The sequence below is a fragment of the Podarcis cretensis genome, assembly GCF_951804945.1.
Source record: "Podarcis cretensis genome assembly, chromosome: 3".
Classification (NCBI taxonomy): Eukaryota; Metazoa; Chordata; class Lepidosauria; order Squamata; family Lacertidae; genus Podarcis; species Podarcis cretensis.
Window position 1 is genome coordinate 66716552 of NC_137172.1, and position 21323 is coordinate 66737874.

The 21323-nt window shown below is 41.8% G+C and overlaps 1 protein-coding gene across 7 annotated transcripts in view; it reads right to left on the reverse strand.

Moving 5' to 3' along the window:
- Positions 1–21323, reverse strand: part of LAMA2 (laminin subunit alpha 2) — a 390451-nt gene that overhangs the window by 232014 nt on the left and 137114 nt on the right. For all 7 annotated transcript variants that reach the window (XM_079970713.1, XM_079970719.1, XM_079970718.1 and 4 more), the window contains exons 6-11: positions 20040–20129; positions 14744–14861; positions 13676–13854; positions 13136–13235; positions 9628–9788; positions 4338–4478 (exon numbers count right to left, since the gene is read on the reverse strand). In XM_079970713.1, the coding sequence (XP_079826839.1) occupies positions 4338–4478; positions 9628–9788; positions 13136–13235; positions 13676–13854; positions 14744–14861; positions 20040–20129 (789 nt within the window). The remainder of the gene's footprint in view (positions 1–4337; positions 4479–9627; positions 9789–13135; positions 13236–13675; positions 13855–14743; positions 14862–20039; positions 20130–21323) is intronic.

Consider the following 21323-nt stretch of genomic DNA (forward strand, 5'->3'; position numbering starts at 1 on the left):
GGAAGGCAAGAACCCCCGGACCTTCGAGGCTCAGGACCCAGTGTACGCAAAGAATTTTGGGGCAGGCCCAGCATGGGTACCCGCCACAGTCACCAGGGTCACTGGCCCCGTGTCGTATGAGGTGCTAACGGATGGGGGGCAATGCTGGCGCCGCCACTGCGACCAGATACGGCGACGATTCCCAGGAGAAAACCAGGAGGAGGAAAGGGCAGAGGAGTCCCAAGGGAACAGAGGGGCAGTGAGGCCCATAGAGCACGAGGGGCCAGCAGGAGAGGCAGAATCAGTAAATACAGAGAGGACCCGCGAGGCCGAAAGGACACCGGAACCAGAACCACGACTGAGTGAGCCGGTTGCGCCAGACCAAACAGCCCCATCACAGCCAGCATCCTTGGAACACGAGCCAGAACCTGAACCCCGGACCAGGGAACACCCCAGGCCGCAACGCACACGTAGGCCGCCGGCGTACCTCGAGGACTATGAATGCGACCTCCCGGGCAGGACTGGAACTTAGAGGGGAGGGGTGTTATGTACTGGGTTGAATAGGATCCAAACTGCAGCAGTCTGATTGGCCCTAGAACAATAGGATCCAAAAGGCAGCAGCCTGATTGGTCCTAGAACAATAGGATTCAGAATGCAGCAGTCTGATTGGTCCTAGAACAATGCAGCAGTATGATTGGTTGGCAGGAACTACCCAATCATGCTCCAGATAGAAGTGAATCCACAACCTGATTGGCTTACAGTAGAATTCCGGAATTAGCCAATCATGTGCAGCCCATTGTGTAAATAATGTATATAAAGCAGATACCTTGAGGGGACTTCCATTCATTCCTCCTCACCACTATGAGCTGAATAAAGAGCATGAAATCACTTTGCGACTCTGAGTATATTTCAAGAATCATAACGATAGGGCTATTGTAGCTACTCCTATCCCTTTGCCCCCCAAACAGCAAGGGATGCAGAACCCTGTCTGTATCACAGGGGAGAGCATCTGTGATCTCCAATCCAGTAATGAGATGAGCAAGGGTTAGATCTATTCCAACCCTTGATAATCTTTACCGCCTGGTGTAGGTTTTATAATTAGATTGGAGGAGGCTTCCCTTCTTGGGATATAAAACTCCACCTGCATTGGAGGCGAAAAGGTCTGTGATGCAGCAAGTCCGTAGTTCACACACTATGCTATAGAAATGCAATTGGGACCCAAGGCAGTGGTGTATCTAAAAAACTACTGTCTCACATCCTAATGTTGCTATCATCTTTCAAGAGGTGCCATAAGCTTAGGAATTGTGAATTGTGGAAGCCATGCCAGCTTCTGAACTCAACTCCAAACAGAATGCTATTGTTTCACTCCCTGCTTTCAAACTCCATGGAGCAGAACAAAGTAATTCCTGATATCCTTAGCTCACAGCCCTGATATTTAGAGATGGGCAAGCACACTACTGCTTGTTCAAAAAATAAACTGGGCTCATTGCCTCCCTCTGATTCTCGAAGCCTGCTCTGCTTCCTTGCCTGTGCTTCAACAACAACATAACTTAGTGTCAGGGAACTGCCATCAGGGCCGGAGGGAGAGAGAGGGCTCCAGAGGGATTCCAGAGAGCGTCCCGGGATGGGGAGAGGCAGCCCATCTTCTGGGGGAAGGGAATCAGCGTAGCACCAGTGGAGAAGAGGGGCAGATGGGGGAATTGGCGAGGTGGTCCCATGACTCCTTGCCGGGGACCAGCGGGGAGAGTAAGGGTCCTCCGCTGCCCACACCCTCCTTGCACAGAAGACTTCCGCGCAGGGAGAGTAGGCGGAGACTAGGCGTCAAAGAGCTTCTTTGCTGGAAGAAGTTCAAGAAACGCCCACTGACGGATTCTGCCAGCGATTGAGACAGCCACGGGCGAGTGGCTGTCCGGACAGAAAAGGTTCACTCAGGCAACCCAGCCAGGTGTGGTGCTGGTTTACGCACGAGCAACCCCTAGAACCATTACACTTATCTTGGAGGAAGAATATCAAAGGGCAGTAGAATGAGACAGAAAGCAGAAGACAGGAGAGAGGGACAGGAGACACCCTATTAAGGTCTTCTCTTTGGCTGCACATGACATATTCCAAACTACAAGTCACATGATCCTGGGCAGGAAATGATGCATGGAGGGCATAATTTGGACCTGAAGGGGCCTGCAGTGTTCCTCATGAACTGACAGGAAATAATGTGTAGCACATATAAATTGACTGCAGGACCTCTCCTGCCTGTGCCTCCTTTTCCCAAGTTAAGGATAGTTTGGGGAGGGGGAAAGACTGGCAGGAAAGGTAGGGGGGGTGCTGCAGGTCCTGAGCCTCAGTTTAAGCATAAAAAGGTAAAGGTAAAGGTACCCCTGCCCGTACGGGCCAGTCGTGTCCGACTCTGGGGTTGCGTGCTCATCTCGCTTAAGAGGCCGGGAGCTTTAAGCATACTCAGCTCAAAGACAGGTGGACCCAGCTCAAAAGGGCGCCAGTCAATTCAAGCCAGGGCCCTTACATTTTCAACCACCCTCCATCGCATTTCACACTTACCTCATCCCTGCAGATATTGCAATTAGTGGGGAACACTATTAAAAGATGAACAAGCTATTTTCTTTCTGTTTACCAAAATCATGAAACAGACAATTTCCCAAAAAGGGAAAATGGTGGGTTTTTTTTTACTCCTCTAAAATAAAATACAATTGTGAAACATCTCACAATGCCTCAGCTATCAAAGTAGCTTTGTGTGTCATATGTTGTGCACCCCTGCTGTAAGGAGCTCAGCAGTCTCCTTCAGCACAAAAGAATATAATAGGAGTTTAGCAGACTATCAGATACAGGTCCAACTGTTTAACAGTCCCTTCTCAGTTTTCTTGCTCAACATAATATCAAACATCAATTCATATTTAAGAAGAGCACATGGGATGCCCTGGGAAACCTCTGACATTATGGAATTCCCAGGCAAATTGTAAATATGCAGGCAAGCTCAAGGCTGATCGCTTTCGGGTGAGTGGATACCATCAGAGTTGTGAAACGGCTCAGCTGCGAGCTGAAACAGATCCTGGTTACAGAGTTCACCCAGCAGGCATCTCATATCACACACATACAAAACAAAATTACAACACATAGCTATTTAAACCAAAATAGTTCCCTCTCCAAGCCCAATCAAACTGGAGAATTGCTATTTCAAAGTAGTGGAACCCACAAGATGGAGACACTGAATTTCAGCTGAGTTATAAACAAATAGATAGGTAGGTGAATAGATAGATCATCTGCACAACTTATGTGTGGTTTAAAACTTACTACATGATCATGGAGAAGTGATGGCCTCAAGCCTCCAACCATACACTTTAACCCCAGTGGGCTGCAGGGTGATAAAAACACTAGGCATTCCCCACACAGTTACAGGTACTATGGGATATTCTTTGATAAAGAGCACCTACCCATCTTTATCGCATGCTCATTTCTCCCATTTGCTGAGTCCAGATGTTTACGATGCCTCCTAAACAAATGTGCTCTAAGTTTGTTTTGAAGTCATCCAGCCCAATGACAGCAAGGCACAGTTCTCCAAGTCATGCCAGAAGTTTTCCATAGTTCTTAGCTTTCAGTGGAGAAACATGGTATCCTTCACATGCTTCAGTATGAGTTAGTCACTATGATACACTGAAAGCTACAAGCATGGTGTGGATGGTTTCAGATACGCATCCAGTCGAGAGGGAAATGTAACTGAATTTTATCTCAGGCTAAAATCCTGAAACTTGAGAGGCTTCAAGATTCTTTTCCCCCAGCGGGGGAGGGCAGGGAGAACATTAAATTTATGAAGTCCCCCCCTTAATGCTTCTCAAAATCAGGGTGTGTGGGGGTGGTTTTTTTTAAGAATGACGTTATCCTCTTAAAGAATGTTTCAACAACATATCCAAAAGTAATAGATAACTATCCCAAGAAGATATTTCACATTAAACTTGCTGCTATCCTGTGTGAGACAACAGGTATAATTGTTCCCATTCCAGAGAATTTTAAGCCTCTCTCCGATCTGTCTATAAGATGGACAGCGTAAGAGCTCTCTCACACTTCCCCAGTTCCTCTCTCACACTTTTCTCATCTGCACCTAAAGAGCAATTTCCCCAAATGATTTTGCTTGCATTTTTCTTTGGGGCATAGATTCTAGAACTGCTCTCCAGTGTAAAAATAACAAGTAATGTATTGTTTTATTCTTGAATTTAAAATATAGCTATGAAGTATAAACACTTTACAAAGCTGGTTTCAATTAATAACATTTAAAAGGGGGGAGATATGCTGGAATTAATAACATTTAAAAAGGGAGATACATTGGAAGGGTGTACACATTTATTCTAGCTTACAGCGTGGTAGGTCCAACGAGAGCCCACACAGTCGTTTGTTATTCCTGAGCAGAAGCACGCTTCACAGCCCTGGGGGTTGTCTTGCTGCAGGTTAAAGAAGCCACGTTTGCAACGATCACAATTTTCTCCTTCAACATTGGCCTGCAAATGTACATGGGAATATTAGTTAGGTTTGTTTGAAAGTTTTCAGAAATCACTTTTCCTCCAAAGATGCTCAGGGTGATATACAACAAACTTAAAATGTATAAAACATCAATAAAAACCATGTAAAGACTAAACCATTTAATACGAAATAATTAAGATCTGGACACAAAGTTGCTGAGCCTTGCCTTTGGCTATTTTAAAGGAGATTCATAAAAAAAAAAAAAAATACTCCTTACAATACATTGAACCACATATACACTTTTAGCTCTGCCGAGCTTGCGACTTCCCTCCTTCCCTTCAGCGAGTATCCCTTTTCATCTCCAATTGCATATTTTGATTTTTTTACCTGTATTGTAAAAATGATCGTGTAAAGAAAATAATAAAAAATTATTGGTAAAAAATAAAAAATACTTATTTTAGGGTGACCACACCTTACAGAGCACAGCTTTGTATTCAAAGGGCTGTCAGAAGACAGCCCTCTATTTGCTGGCACCCTCTGTTTGGAGGGCTATCTGGTCCAAATATGGTTTAAAGAGAAGGAGCCCTAAGAAGGGAGTGCCTAGGCCTTTACGTTGCCTATCAACAACTAGTACCCAAACAACAGTCTGAACAGGCACACAGGTAACCTGGTCTTCCCCACTATAGTGGGGGTTGTATTTCTATTAAAGTTATAGTGATGATTTCTCCAAATGCATCAATACATGTACATTTGCATACACAAACTTTATGCTGTTTTCTTTTTTTGCTTCTTTTTTGTTAATGTGTTTATTCCTTTTCAGTAATGTTAAGTGGGTACACTGCCCCTTTCCCAATTGTGTTGCATTTGTGATAATACTGTTCCATTTGTTACTTTGCAGATTGCCAAGAAAAGGAAACATTTGGCCAGCTGCCTTGCTCTGTTTTAGTTATGCATATCTACTGCAAATGGCAGGTGTGTGTAGTCTGGATTAAAGATTATGCTCCATTTGCTGTTAGGCAGAGTCCTACTCCTCTGATATATGATAATCATCTGATGAGTATTCTGAATGTGTCTACTGCAATTAACTGGAATCCAAGTGCCACATTGTCCTTTTATTAGTAAAAGGTCAGAGTGTCTAAAAGTTCATTACTTGCTTGCACTACAATAAGTGTAGGGATTGTATGAAGTGCTGTGTTCCATGGACAAATATGTTTGACCATAGACCTGCAGAGGCTGGTGGTTTCATAGAAACTGGGCCCACTCATGAGGCAAGGTGAGGTGACCACTTCAAAGGACAGGATCCAGAGGGGCAGCCGATCCCAATATCTTCATTTACCTCTTCTTCCCTGATGGGGAGGGAGACACCATTTTGTGGTTCACCGCAAATGGCAAAACATTCCCTAGATGGAAATGATGGCTAGCCTATTACGGCCAGTATCATGCTAGCAATAGTTTACTCATACATGCCCAATGAAAGTTACTTGCTTCCCTTGCAGTCAAAGATATAGAATTAACATGAAGAAAAGGGTTTAAAATAGTTTTGGAGTTCTAGGATACCTTAGAAAAGAAAAGCCGTTGAGAAAGAAGAAAAGAAAATGAAAGTCTTTAAGATCAAAAAGAGAAAATATGAGGGAAGATGTTAAATACAGATTTTATTACTATGAGCCTACTAATCCTATATCCAGAAAATCCTTTTCATATATCCCTTGACGGAAGTGCCAGCAAACATCACCGACTTTCTGTAGACTTCCAGGACAGAGATTTGTTTCCAGAGTTTCATTCAGGAAGCAAAGCAACAGGATGTGAACCTTAATACCTTTGGGTGAAAGTTTTAGAAGTCACTCTGAGGATATGGCCTAAAAGTGAGTTTTGCTCATGTGAACTGGATCTGTTCTGGTTATGATACTATCCTGGAGTCAGGCTAGTGAAAGAAGCAGCAAAGCTAACATCGATTTGATTTGCAAAAAGAAAAAGAAGTGGGGGAAGATAAACCAAAAGCAGAGGGCCCAGTTAATCTCAATTGTTTGTTGTGGGTAAATAATTAAGAGTACCGAGTGGAAAACAGCTACCCTGCCCTCCTGAAAATGTAAGATTGTTTCTCCCAGTTTATTAGGTAGTGGGCGAAGGTGGGCAGGGGTTACACCAACTCAAATCGTTCTCTATAGATGAATACAATATGAACAGTGGCTCATTTAATGTAGCACATTAAGTGCCTCCTCCTTCTGCTCCTTTACATGTTACTGCTTGAATTTCATCACACTTTGAAGCTAAGGAACAAAGGAGGTTGCACAAAGGAAGTGGCAAGTGCACACATTTTCCAAGGAGCATTTTTTGTACATGTGACCACTTTGTTTTCCAGCTCTGTCCTATTTTCAAGGGGCAGTAAGAGGAATTTCACAAGAGCTTTGAAATGCAATGCATAATAGGGTAAAAGGGACCACAACCACCTACTTTGCTCTCTGACCATGACTGCCCCACTTATCGGTCCGCTTGACAGCGTTGACCATAATAGTGGAATAGGACTACATGCTTCTTCCCATGTAATAATTTCCTGATTTTGAGGGTTAACTAAGGAACATTCAGACATGCATGATATCTCTCCTAACAGCTTGTCAGCCTAGTTCACATTCTATCAGAGGTAAAGGTAAAGGGACCCCTGACCATTAGGTCCAGTTGTGACCGACTCTGGGGTTGCGGCGCTCATCTCGCTTTATTGGCTGAGGGAGCCACCGTACAGCTTCTGGGTCATGTGGCCAGCATGACTAAGCCGCTTCTGGCGAACCAGAGCAGTGCACGGAAACGCTGTTTACCTTCCCGCTGGAGCAGTACCTATTTATCTACTTGCACTTTGACGTGCTTTCGAACTGCTAGGTTGGCAGGAACAGGGACCGAGCAACAGGAGTTCACCCCGTTGTGGGGATTCGAACCATCAACCTTCTGATCAGCAAGCCCTAGGCTCTGTGTTTTAACCCACAGCGCCACCTGCATCCCTGTGTTCAATACAGCTGGTTCTTAAGCAGGTTGTGGATAAGGCTGGAAAATAATTTACATTTAACTTCCTTTATACTTGCACACTGGGGAAGAAACAGGTTGTGTTCTATATTTTCCACAAGCATTTTGCTTTCAGTTTACATTGTGTCTGCAAGTTCTCTTTCTCCTCCTTTGACAGTAAACATGTCACAGATTTTGAGGTTGACCTTGTGCAGTGGTTGTTCAAAACATCTGGCTTTGGTAGCAGCAGAACTGTAAATCTTCATGGACCCATGACTGTCGCCTCTGGAGTTAAAGGTAATGGGCAGTGGGAGCATGAAGGCACCGCTGTGGCAGACAGAGACACATACATAGCTGGAATACTTTACAACATCTTCTCTTGTGATCTGGAAGTCTCAGAGACTGAAAATACTGAAGCTAGAGGGAAGGTTGTACAGTTCTGCATCAGCAGACAATGAAATGGAAGGAAGACTTGTGCAAAATAAACCAATTGTAGTGGAACAAAAAATACTGGAAGAAAGTGTGACTCAATGTTGGAACAGATTGAGGCATGTTCCTACATCTCTAGTGAAAGCTACAGTCCCAAGATAATAGCTTGCTAACCTGAAATAACTTGTGAATCTTAATATGTCACACTCCTGAGAATGGTGAGGATCAAGCTACATAGGAAGACATGTAGGTTCCACCAACCCACTTACTTCTGTATCTTCCTCCGGGGAAAATTGTGGTGTGGCATCAACATATACATTAACCAAAGCTGCAAACAAACAAGCAGAGTAGGGGGCAGGGAAACATTCATAGGAAGACATAATGCCACATACTTTTCAACATCTGAGAAAGGATATGTGGGCTGGTAGTACCTGCACATGTTACCATAATGTATATTTATGGTAACATGTGCAGGTACTACCAGAATAATTTCTGGTTCATGTATCAATATTTTACTACAAATTATTATTAATCCTCACACTTATCTCTCTCAGCCTTTGGCTTGTTAGGTCTAATGCACTGTAGATGTTGTGGGTTGGGTACACACCTTTCACTTTAAGAATATAATATATAATTTACCCAATCCTGGAATCTCTACATCTTCTTACTTGGAAATTAAAAATTGGAGAGGAAGCCTTTTTATTTCTGATAGAGTCTTATGCATGTGCAAAGTCTTATGCATGTGCAAAGTGATAAAAGTGTTAACACCCAGAGCAGATTTCAGGGCTGTTAAGCTAACACTGTAGTAATTTTGATCTAATTGGTTGAAGATCACAGGGTATTGAGTACTGAACCAAATATTTCCCCAACGAATTAGTTCAGTCTCAGTTGGGGCTTGTTTAAGAAAAGAAAACTTCAAGAATTTGCTTACACATTAAAAAATAAAAACCAAAAAACCAAAACAAAACACCAATGTGAAACAGGACCATCGGTGTTGCAAGTCGAACCCTGCTTACTCCATAATATTTCCACCAACCAGTCTTAACATCCATTCATTCCAAAGTCGGGCTTTTGATGTGAATGTTGCCATCATGGGGAGGGGGACAGGCAAGGTAGTTTAAAGTGTCAGCAAAAGCAACCCTAACTTGTATACTTTTAGATTTATCTTGCTTGCTCAGAATCATTGTTTCCACCATGTCATGCTGCCTCGGCACTGTTATTTTCTCTGTCCTTGATCCTATCCAATCAGAGATCATGTAATAAACATGACACTTTCACAGCACAATGTAGCCAATCAGATTTGGCTGTCCATCCTATTGCCCTCATTCTGAAGCAGGAAAGGGAGATTAAGTACTGCTGCCAAATTAAACCAAATCTGCAAAGGTTATTTGTGTGCTTCATTTAAAAAGAAATACCTAAGGGTCTCTAAGCTGTTGTTGTCAACACAGATCCCCGCCCCCGCACCATAAAGAAACATAATATTAAATAGCAATTTACTATCTGTATAGCTCTATGTATGTGTGTGCATGTGTGAGACTGTTTTAGCAAAGGTACTTTGCGGCTCCAATTCCCATTCACTATTCAAGATTAAGAGATCACATTCACATCAGAAATACTTCAAGGTTGGGGGTCACACTTGTTTGACACTCAGGCACTGCCAGAGGGACTTAAGAAGCTTTGCCTTCATCCATTTCTTTCTTCTGTATCTTTGTTAGCACAGATGAAAAGTTTATACTTGCTGAAAGAAAGAAAGGTTGTAATCCATACCTTGCACCTGCAGGGTCCTTCACAAGGGTCATCATTTAAGCTGCCATCCAGAGAGCAGTTGCAGGGCTGACAATAAGGAAATCCCTTGTAACCCAATGCACACCGATCACACCTTTCTCCTCCAAAGCCACGTTTACAGTGACAGAAGCCAGGAAGCTGGTCTGTAGCAAAAGCAAGCAAACACCAAGCTCAGCTAGATGCTTATTAACATAAACTCAGTGAGTTAAGCAGACAGGTGAGGAGAGGTTAAGTAACACTCATGTATTTAATTAAAACAACTCAGACTAATAAAGGCACACTAAGGCCACTGCCCGCTAGGATCCAGATCTTGTGAGAACTTACAGCCCAGGAGGCTGTGATCGCCACCAACATAGATGGTTTTACAATATGATTGGGCAAATTCATGGAGGAGACTGCTATCAATGGCTACTAGCCATGATGACTATGCTCTGCCTCCACAACCGGAGGCAGTAATATTTCCCAATCGCAGTTGCTGGAAACCACAGGAGAGGACAGTGCTCTTTTGCTCAGACCCTGCTTCAGGGTTTCCTTGAAAAAACAGGATGCTAGATGGGCTCAGTGGCGTAGCGTGGGTTGTCAGCACCCGGGGCAAGGCAAGTAATTTGCGCCCCCTAACCCTGGATTTGCGCCCCCTAACCCTATCCCTAACCCTAACCCCCAGATGTTGCGCCCGGTGCGGCCGGGCCCCCCTGCACCCCCCACGCTACGCCACTGGATGGGCCACTGGCCTGATCCAGGAGGCTCTTCTTGTTGGTGCAAATGGAAAATATATAGAAAAGAGAATTCACTGCATGCCAAGATCCAGGTTTGGAACAAGTACTCTTAGGTGAGAAAACTCCAGCAGAGATTTAAAAGCGCAAAGTAAAGCATGGAAATATAGGCCGTTGGACCTTTAATACTTGCTCTTCCAAAGTTTCCCTCTTCCCCTAGCACAAAAAAGACCACAGGTTTGGTGAGTTTAAAATGGTTTACTTACTAACTTTCCAAAAATCTGAATCATGTGCTTTTCCACACAGCATTCAGAAAACGTTGCACAGGCAGTAAAACTTGGCTTAGTTACAAAGTAGTGAAAGTTTCTAAATTATTGGTATAGGAACTCAAGAGTGGCTTGTGAGAGCCATTTGTTCTGGACTGGAGCAACAAGCTCAAACCTCTTTACATTTGGAGTTATGCAGGTAGATTGGAGGTTGAACAATAACTTTGATTACCTATTTCCTCCCACAGTGAGGAAATGAAGTAGACATAGCTAAGCCTACAAACCATTTTTAAAGGAATCAAACTTCCAAAATTTGATTATTAATAATTGTCAATCCAAAAAGAAGAACTTTTAAGATGTCAAGTGGTTTTGTTGAGAAGTGTTTTTAAGTCCACTGAAATTTTTAAAATGTGGATTGTAACAAAAGGAGCTAGAACACAGTTAGTAAAGGTAAAGGTACCCCTGCCCGTACGGGCCAGTCTTGACAGACTCTAGGGTTGTGTGCTCATCTCATTCTATAGGCCGGGAGCCAGCGCTGTCCGCAGACACTTCTGTGTCACGTGGCCAGCGTGACGAAGCTGCATCTGGCGAGCCAGCGCAGCACACGGAACGCCGTTTACCTTCCCGCTGGTAAGCGGTCCCTATTTATCTACTTGCACCCGGAGGTGCTTTCGAACTGCTAGGTTGGCAGGTGCTGGGACCGAGCGACGGGAGCGCACCCCGCCACGGGAATTCGAACCACCGACTTTTCGATCGGCAAGTCCTAGGCGCTGAGGCTTTTACCCACAGCACCACCCGCGTCCTCTGGAACACAGTTAGCCAACCTGAATACTTTAGGATTGATGAACATTCAACAAAGGTATCTGAAAAACTTAGGGAGATAAATCTAACAGATTCATCTACAAGCCCAGCTCCTGGTCAGTTGGTAGGCACCAAGTTCTGGTAAATATTATAGTGCTCAGCTTTCTTTTAACAATGCTAGTACAGCAGGTAATTGTACCAGCACAGAAATACTGCTGTAATGTGACCAGAGAATAAATTGTTAACATTATAGCTGTATCCAATAATCCCTTGCTTCAGTGTGCCAGAAAGACAAGATGTGTAAGCTTTAAGTTTGGAGAGAATCACTCATTATCATCCTTTCCCATTATACTCCTAGGATTAGTGCATTTTTATTCTTGCTTGGGTTGACAGATACCTTAGAAGCAGGTTTGCATTTTACTCCAAATAAACATTTCTTTCCATACAGAAAACAGCCAGCACCAACAAAGTCAATTTCAGTATACCTAATGTGCATTCATACTGATTTGCAAATATATAGAGAAAATCCATTGGGGAAAATAAATATGCTTTCCACCCTTTCCTTCAAACAAGCACCATCTTTCCCCAGCTTACATAGATTAAAGAACTGGTTTTTTTTTTGGGGGGGGGGGGGGGCTTTAAAGTGTATGGACACCAAGCATTTTTCCTGACTTCACAGCAGCAGATTGTAAGAGCGACTCATTATTGGGCTCAATACACAGTTTTCTTCATCTGGATAGGTATAATTTATTTTATTTTATTTTTTAAAAGTTCAGCCCGAAGTGAATGTGCTGTAGGCTGCAATCCTATACTCACTTACCTAGGAGGAAGTCCCCTTGAACTCAATGGGGTTTACTTCTGAGGAGCCATATAATAGGATTTTTATGCAAATTAGATGTGCTAAAGGAGGAGTCTAAGGCAGAGGTTCTAATCTTGCCTTAGAATGAGTTTCATTAAGAAAAACAAAAGGAACTGGCCGCCAGGAATGGAAGAAGAGATACATGCTACATTTCTAACAATCTTTGCTTGCCTGAATGGCTAGGCATGGTAGTGTGGGACCTGCCTGCAGTGAAAGTTTGTTTCTAATGCACACCTTTTCATTCATGGAACTACACCCATAAGCCATTATCATGAAGAGCACAAGCCTAATGTGAGAACTACTTGCACGGGAAGAATCTTCAGAGTCCGCCCTGAAAAGAGGATCTTCCTAATATAAAAACGCCATGCTTTCTCTCTGCAGTACAATTCCTACAGAGAGCAAGGAAATGTCATCATGTCCTGCTACACTTAGAGCACCAGATCTTTATCCCCCCCCCCGCCCCCACGGGCCAACTTTGGCAGGCATATGGGAAATGATGGGGTACATATCAGTGTGTATTTTTGTACAAATTCTTGAGAAACGCCTTTCCATATACAACAAGAGAGAGAGAGAAGAAAAACCTGAAGTCCATAGGGAAGAGATTCCTGTTTCCCCAAATGTGCATGTCACAAGATAGAGAATGTAAGACAGAATGGTAGGGGGGTAGAATGATTAGGTCTCCAAGGAAGAACTCTACAAGAAAGTAGGCAAGCAGATTTGAAAAGGTCTCCTGTGAGATGGTATTTCTGAAAGCATTGGGAAAGCGAAAAGAGGTTACTACTTAATGTTCAATTTAACAATGTGGCATGTAATGTTTAACATGGCGACCCAGTCCAAAAAAATTTTCTCACCTCCTAAAGCATGTTTTTCATCCTTGACACATGTACCATCTAGAGAGCCAAGAGTATTGCAATGGCATTGCCGACATGGATTGCGACTAGCTGGGAGCACCTGTGTAAGGAAAGCAAGGGCAACAAGGTTACAGACAAAACAAAAATTATGAAACATAAACCGTTAATTCAAAAGCTTGTCATATTCCTCTCACTGGCAATTCCACTAATATTACTCTTCTCTGGTAAACAATATGCCCCTCCTGATAGGAAAGCGGTGTTTATTGGATTGCATCCTGCTTCAATTCAAGCAGAAATACTAGCTGGAAGCCTTGACCCTCCAGTGCAGTCTTTCATATCAACACAGTTTACTTTCATATCCTTGTGAATCTCTCCTTTACCGATTTCCCACTGTGAAAGGCCGCTGGTAGGCTGTCAGAATTAGAATTTAACCTTCCAAAAATGGCAATCAAAACAGCATCTTTGCCACTTAATAACCTAGCACCTTACGGTGAAAATTATGTCTAGGGCTACAGAAGATAAGAGTGGGTCATACTTTACCCCCTTTGGCCTGAAGTACCCATCAATGCAGGTTTCACAGTTGATGCCTGCTGTGTTTTGTGTGCAATTAATGCACACTCCACCCCCAATGTAATCCCCACGGATATTCAGACTCTGCTTTCTCTCTGCCACAGACTGATCATAGTAACATTCTTCAGCTTTCCCATGACAATTGCAAGCTGAAAAAAGGGAAAAGTGTATTAGCAAACGTCGCATTGGTGCAGACATATAGAAACAACATTTTACCAGAGATTTAACAATATTCTTTCATCATTTTGACACTTGCGCTCTGTGTATTGAAACAAATAGCATAAATATCTCATCTACAAACAGCTTTTTCTGGTCTTTAAAATAATAAGGGACCACTCACAAATGATGTCAAAGCATTCTTCTGGATATTTCCTTTTCAAATCATTTTGTTAGTAGAGGGACAATCCTCAATGCTTTTTCCAGTCTTTGTACTTTAGGCATGTCAAAGTATCATTTTAAAATCAGTACAGACACATCACTTTTTCCAAGTATATGGGTTGATCATGAAAGCGTTGGATAGAGGAAGGCTATTATTTTTGCAATGCCTTTTTTCCTCCAGTATTAAATCATTACAAATGGTTGGACCCTTTGATAGCTACTTTCCAGTTCAAAATTATTTACATACAGCATACTTGAAAGACAACATTTTCACCAGGGTTAACTACTAGTAGGTATCATTGTTTTAAATGCAAAGTTATGATTACATTTTCCCCATTGACATTATTGGCACACATAAAACAGCTCTCTGCCTCATTGTTTTTCACCAGTTGTTGAAGACCTTTTATTCTGGCAGGCTTTTATCGTATGAAGCAGAGGTGGCCATGCATTTCCCCACCAGCAGACAGCTCACACATAGGTTGAAGCTGAGCTGGCCTGGGATCCATTGCATCCCAAACTGTGTCCTAAACTGCTCTCTCAACCAGCTCCAGCTGGCATCAGGCCCTATCCAGGCCTGACTGCTGTGGCAGACTGGAGCTGGCTTGTCTGGGTTTTTTTACCAATGTCATAAACAACATCTAATTGGAGTCTTTCCATTACCTTCACACTCATGCTTTACAAGGAAAGTCCCAGCTCGCCAAGGCTTCTGGTTAAATCCAGGGCAACACCGATCACAACTTTCTCCGCATGTGTTGTGTTCACATTGACAGGAAGATCTCTAATTGAGTTGTTTAAAAAGGGAGTAGAAAGGGAAAACATTAGAGCAGCTCAAAATGAATATCTTAGACAATTGGAAAATGTCAGTCAATGTCTCTTGGTACTCTAGGGAGACGTGATTTGCAGATGTGCTGAGTAGCTAAATGCAGAGAGGAAGGGGAAAGGCCTGGTTTAGATGTCCTGTCAACTTTGATTTGCCAAGAACCAACAGTAGCCAGGATAACCTGCTAACTTGCTGGCAGGTGAATCACTGTTGATTACTGGGCAGAAGAGGAACAAGGTGGCAGGGAGGTCAGCATGGTACAAATGCACTGGCAGGACCACCAGATTGATTCTGCTAGTGTGTTTGCACTGCACTGCACTGCACTGAACTCCCAACCACCTTGACTAATTCCCTTTCTCTCCCAGTAAGTAGCAGAGATATGCATGTTAGGAAGCTAACACAGCAGCTCTGGGGAGCTGCTTCTGATGTTGTCTAGTGAGCAGAATTATTTCAGGTCATTTTATTGTAAGAATTTTGTTAAATATTTTGCTCCCTTAAGTTTTAAACAGAAAATTTTAAAGTAAGAGATATGTCCTTGATCAAAATAGCTAATGAATGCCTGGTCTCCTTTAATGCGGTCTTTGGCTTCACTTTAAAGATAGATGCAGCCAATAGAAAGACTCCAAACTGAAGATAGCCGTTCAGCTGAAATGTGTCAAACAAGTTTAACTTGGTGATATATGAAGACCTTTTTAGTGAACCAGGATTTGTTTTGTACCAACCCGTGAGTAAGACCCATTAAGCATGGTGGAAGAAAACTTTAATAGTACTGAACTACACAAATGTTTCAGTTATCTCTATTAATGCTTTTTATCTGATCTGCTGTCTTTTATGCTGCCTTCCATATGGGACAGTTTTATTGTTCTCTGTTTTCATTATTTTGGCATCACATCTATACCTATATGCCTTATTTAAACTAGAGGACGGCATAATTTTGATTGTATCATGTTTGAATGGACATGGGATGGGCAAGTGAGTCTATGTCAGTTTTGCATGTGCTCTTGCATTAGTCTGTTCTGTTTCTTTTCCACATTAATCTGCTAAACAAATATTTAAATAGTATTTAAATACTTAATTAAACAGAGTTTTATCAAAATTCTAAACATATTGGCTTGTAATCAGTGTAGCCTGGAGGCATGTTTTCTGTTGGGTTCCCCCAACCCTATGGTGCAGATTTGGGGATTGTGCAGGGCACATGCGGGGGAATAACACTGGACAAATTCCCATTGTGCAAGTGGGAGTCTTTGCATTAGCTTCTGCTAGCATAATTGATTGGATGAATATAGTCCATTCTGTCTCAATGTACACATTTCTCAATGTATTTTATCACAACATGTGCATTTCAAAATGTTTCACTGCATTTTTTCTGCATTTTGACACTTTTCTTTTTTTTAGCTAAAAGCATATCACAAAATGGAAAGAAGTGCAAAATCAGAAGGATAAGTATGTTCCAAATTGTACATTGGTGTGGGAGGTGTAGATCAGGTCACTTTGCATTGGAATTCACAGAAACATAATACCTCAAGCATCCCTAGATGGGACTTGAGAAGTGAAATGTGACATAGGCTTTTATGCATATGGGGAAATAATAGTATTGGATTTCAATAGCACTGTGAAATATTAAGTGTTGTATTTTTATATATAAATTTTTACAATTGACACCCTAATTTAAATTTACATATTAATACAACCTATGAGCTGCTCTAGTTTAATAGTAAAGGTAAAGGTAAAGGTACCCCTGCCCATACGGGCCAGTCTTGACAGACTCTGGGGTTGTGCGCCCATCTCACTTAAGAGGCCAGGGGCCAGGGCTGTCCGGAGACACTTCCGGGTCACGTGGCCAGCGTGACATCGCTGCTCTGGCGAGCCAGAGCCGCACACGGAAACGCCGAGTTTAATAGTAGAAAACAGCAAAAAAATATCCTTAAATTTGAATCATGCTCTGTGTTTGGAAACCTATACTGTATATAGAATCTTAAATTAGGCATTTATAGTATGTCCAGATTAGAGTTGGAGAACAGGCGAGGTCCCTGCAGACTGGAGGTGGGCAAATGTTGTCCCCATCTTCAAGAAGGCAAAAAAGAAGACCCAGGTAATTAGCAACATCAATACCAGGAAAGGTCTTGGAACAGATAATTAAGCAGTTGGTCTGTGAATAGTTAGAAAACGGATGTTGTGATTACTAAGACCCAGAATGGGTTTCTTAAAAACAAGTCCTGACAGATGAATCATTTTTATATATATATATATATATAAATAGTGGCAAGATTGGTGGATGAGGGGAATGCTGTGGACATAGTGTATCTTGATTTCAGTAAGGCTTTTGATAAAGACCCTCATGATATTCTTGCTGAGAAGCTGGTGAAATGTGGACTGGACAAAGTAATTGTTAGGTGGATTTGTAACTGGTTGATTAACTGATCCCAAAGACCACTCATTAATGGTTCCTCTTCATCCTGGAAAAAAGTGATAAGTGGGGTAATGCAGGGTTCTGTCCTGGGCCTGTTGTTGTCCAACATCTTTATAAATGACTTGGATGAAAGCATTGAGTGGATGATCATTTGCAGATGACACCAAACTGGGAGGGGTAGCTAATGCCGCAGAAAACAGAATCAGGATTCAAGATGACCTTAACAGAAAGGAGAACAGGGCCAAAACTAACAAACTGAATTTCAATAGGGACAAAAGTAAAGTTCTACTCTTAGGCAGGGAGATCCAGTTGCACAAATATACTATGGGGAACAGCTGTCTTGCCAGTAGCACATGTGAAAAGGATCTAGGGGTTGGGCTAGATGACCCCTGAGGTCCCTTCCAACTCTGTAATTCTAAGATTCTGTGAGAGTTAAATTCAGAACAATTATTGGCCATCACTTTTAAATTCTGACATAACTGAAAATTCAATAAAATGCTTTTGTTCATTTATCAGCTTTTTAAAATATGTATGTTTGTTATTGGAATGAAGTGCAAAAGCCATAATTAATTGTTAGGTATTTGATTATTGTTCTTTAAAGCAATTAATTTAACAGAATTTGAAGCTCTAGGCAAAACAAAATACGTTTCAAGGAAACATGTGACTTTCCAAACCTGCACAATTTGTCACTCAGTTTTGACAACATGCATAGACATCATCACAGTAATAACCATAATTTATTTACAGGCATCTATTAAATGGATAGCATTTACTTTTATAAGGCACAGCATGACAAACATAATGGGATGAACGAAAGGATGGCCACAAGAGTTCATCTAGAGATATTTTGTAAGCATGCTGTCATATTGGCAAAAATTGCAATTCAAGTAAGAATTATTAAAATGTAGTATTTTGCTGCTGGTGGCTCCTTTGGGAAGAAAATCAGGGTATAAACTTAATAATATAGAAAATTAAATACCTGAAAGTCCATCTCATTCCCTACAGAGTTTGTGTGGTGTTAACATTGGCAACTGGTTGAGGGAGTAATCCTTACCCTAGGTTTGCCAGTATGAGTGACTGAGGATCAGGATCTCCAGCTCAGTTAGTCTATGCTGATTTAACCCCCCAAATCTACCTCAGTCAGAGATATGCTGGCCTAAGTCCCTCATCCCACTCAGCTGTGGCACAACCTTCTGAGCAAAGCCTAGTGGAACGTAAACCAGCATAACCTGAAAAGGGGATATTCTCAAGGAGTGATGGGGGCAAGACTGTGGAAGGGGAGAGGGGAGGAGTGAAACTTAGCCTGGATCCTAAAGCTGCTCAGCTCGATCACAAGACCTGGCAACCCAACATAAATTAAGCTGGCAAAAAGTGTGGTATAACTCAAGTTCTGTTTTAAAGGCTAGTTTTCCGTCTGCCAGGCTCATTGAATGTTTGGATGTGGCATGCTTTGATTGCTGTGTCTTAATGTGATGGTTTTATTGCATATTTTAATTATGGGTGCTTATGTTTAAATTATGGGCTGTTTTAGTGTGCATTTTAATTCATAATTAATAAATTTAATTAATAATGTGAACCGCCCTGAGACCTCCAGGTATAGGGAGGTATATAAATTCAATCAATCAATCAATTCCAGACATGCTAGAAATGAGTCGGCTCCAGATAGCTGTGCAGATGATGATGATGATGATGATGATGATGATGATGAAAGATCTTTATATTCTATAAACTGCTTAGAACTATCTTGGCATTAAGCTATATATTATACAATAATGCATGCATGCACAGCGTTACACTTCTGGTCTGAGAAATAGATTTTGTGTCCTGTTTATTTTATGTAAATATTCTAGTTATGCTATGTCTTATTTATTTGCTTGTTGTTGTTTTTTTAAAAAAAGAATGTGATTTTATTTTATTTTTTTTAAAATCTACCAAAAAAGGGACAGAATAACAACTGGTTGGTTCTGTGTATTGACATGCAAGTTGTTTCACACGGTTAAGGAATTAATGTCAATCATTAGTGGTGGCCCAAATATTCTTGACCTCTTTGGGAGGGGTAAAGGCCCAGAGAAAAGTGAAATGACAACCCCTTTGCTGGCACTTTGCCCTTGCAAGTTTCATGACCAATGGCTGCAAGGGGAGTTGAAAACTTGAATCTATCTACTAACAGTGTTACATGGTGACATATTGGTATACTCTGGGGGAATGTGGCTGCTATGAAGTGTTATGCTTATCCTATTCAACCAATATCAAAATATCAGGAGCAATGGCATAAATGGCAGTATCTTCAGCCACATTGCTAATAATGAGATTTTGAAATATACAATTTTATATAATTTCAATTAACCAATGAATTACAAAACAGATGATAGATAAACCAAGGCTTCAATAATATGCACACATACTGAACCCAACAGAAATAAGAATTTCTTCCAAGCAAGCATGCATAGAATTGAGCTGGAGAAAGCTTTCAGTATCTAACCTCTCTAAACATTAGCAATCAAAACCATATATTTAAGGATGGCAGGTGTCGGATAGGGTTGCCATATTTTGAAGAGCCGAAGAAAGGACACATTTACCAATTTCTACTTTTAACTATGAATCACTATGACGACTCTCATTTTAAAAAAGAGGACATATCCTGGAAAAAGAAGATATATGGCAACCCTAGGAGATGCTATAATGATTTCCTTTTTAAGGTTCAAGGAGATTTGCAATATACATACATTTGTAGCTAGATTCAGTGGGCATGCCTTTGCGTGGCCATAGCAAATGCACATTCCTCCAACGGAGATGTCTTTCACAGAATAGTAATACTGCAAATGAATATAAAAATAAATTAATAAATTTCTAACTATATCACAGACTTTAGTTTAAAAAATCCTTTAAAGAAAGTGCACTATGTACAAAAGTAATTAAACTGAAAACAAATCCAATGAAGCACAATGAATATGTTTTAAGTGTAGTATTCAAACAACTGTGAACTTCTAATGGAAATTTGCTTTTTAATATTTTTAACAATTTTGAAATATTTTAAGACATGTGGATAGATTGTATTTCAATTTTCAGTGGGAAATGGGTATGAATAAACTGAAAACTGTGTATTATTTTTTATCATGTTCCAAAATGGACAAATTAGCTCTTCTTTCCGCCTCTCCTCCAACCCCCCCTTCAATTCACCCACTATTTAAAACCTTTTCTTATGAGGCTATAATCAATATTTTTATTTATAGAGATATTTATGGACATATTTTTTAGCCAATCTTGTGTGCACCCCCACCGCCTAGCTACAGCCCTGCCTATACCCCAGCTGAGACTCACGTTGCTGTAAAAAAGGTAAATGCAAAGGACCCCTGAACAGTTAAGTCCAGTAAAAGGAAACTATGGGGTGCGGTGCTCACCTCCCAGGGGAGCTGGCATTTGTCCACAGACAGCTTTCCAGGTCATGTGGCCAGCATGACTAAACTGCTACTGACACACAGAGGACTGTGACAAGTGCCAGAGCACACGGAAACACTGTTTACCTTCCCGCCACAGCAGTACCTATTTATCTACTTGCACTGGTGTACTTTCGAACTGCTAGGTTGGCAGAAGCTGGGACAGAGGAACGAGAGCTCAGCCCATCACACGGATTTGAACCGCCAACCTTCCGATCGGCAAGCCCAAGAAGCTCAGTGGTTAAGACCACAGCCCCACCGCATCCCTTACCTTGCTGTAGAAGCAGGATATTTCAGGCCTCTCTGTCTGGCACTCTCTCCCCAAGCTACGCCTCTGACTGGCCTTGCTCCCCACTCTCCTTCCATGCTTTACCTAGTAGGAATGTGTTCTTGAACTGTGACAATGCCTCTTGCCTACCCAGATGGGGAGTCATGTGTGTGTGTGTGTAGAAACGTTTTCATAGCTGGAATGCAGATCACTGTGCAAAGGTAAAAGTTACATCCACCTTTGTCTCTGGCCCTGCCCACCACTGGAATATTTTCCCAAGAAGATTGTCCATAAGGGAATGTAGT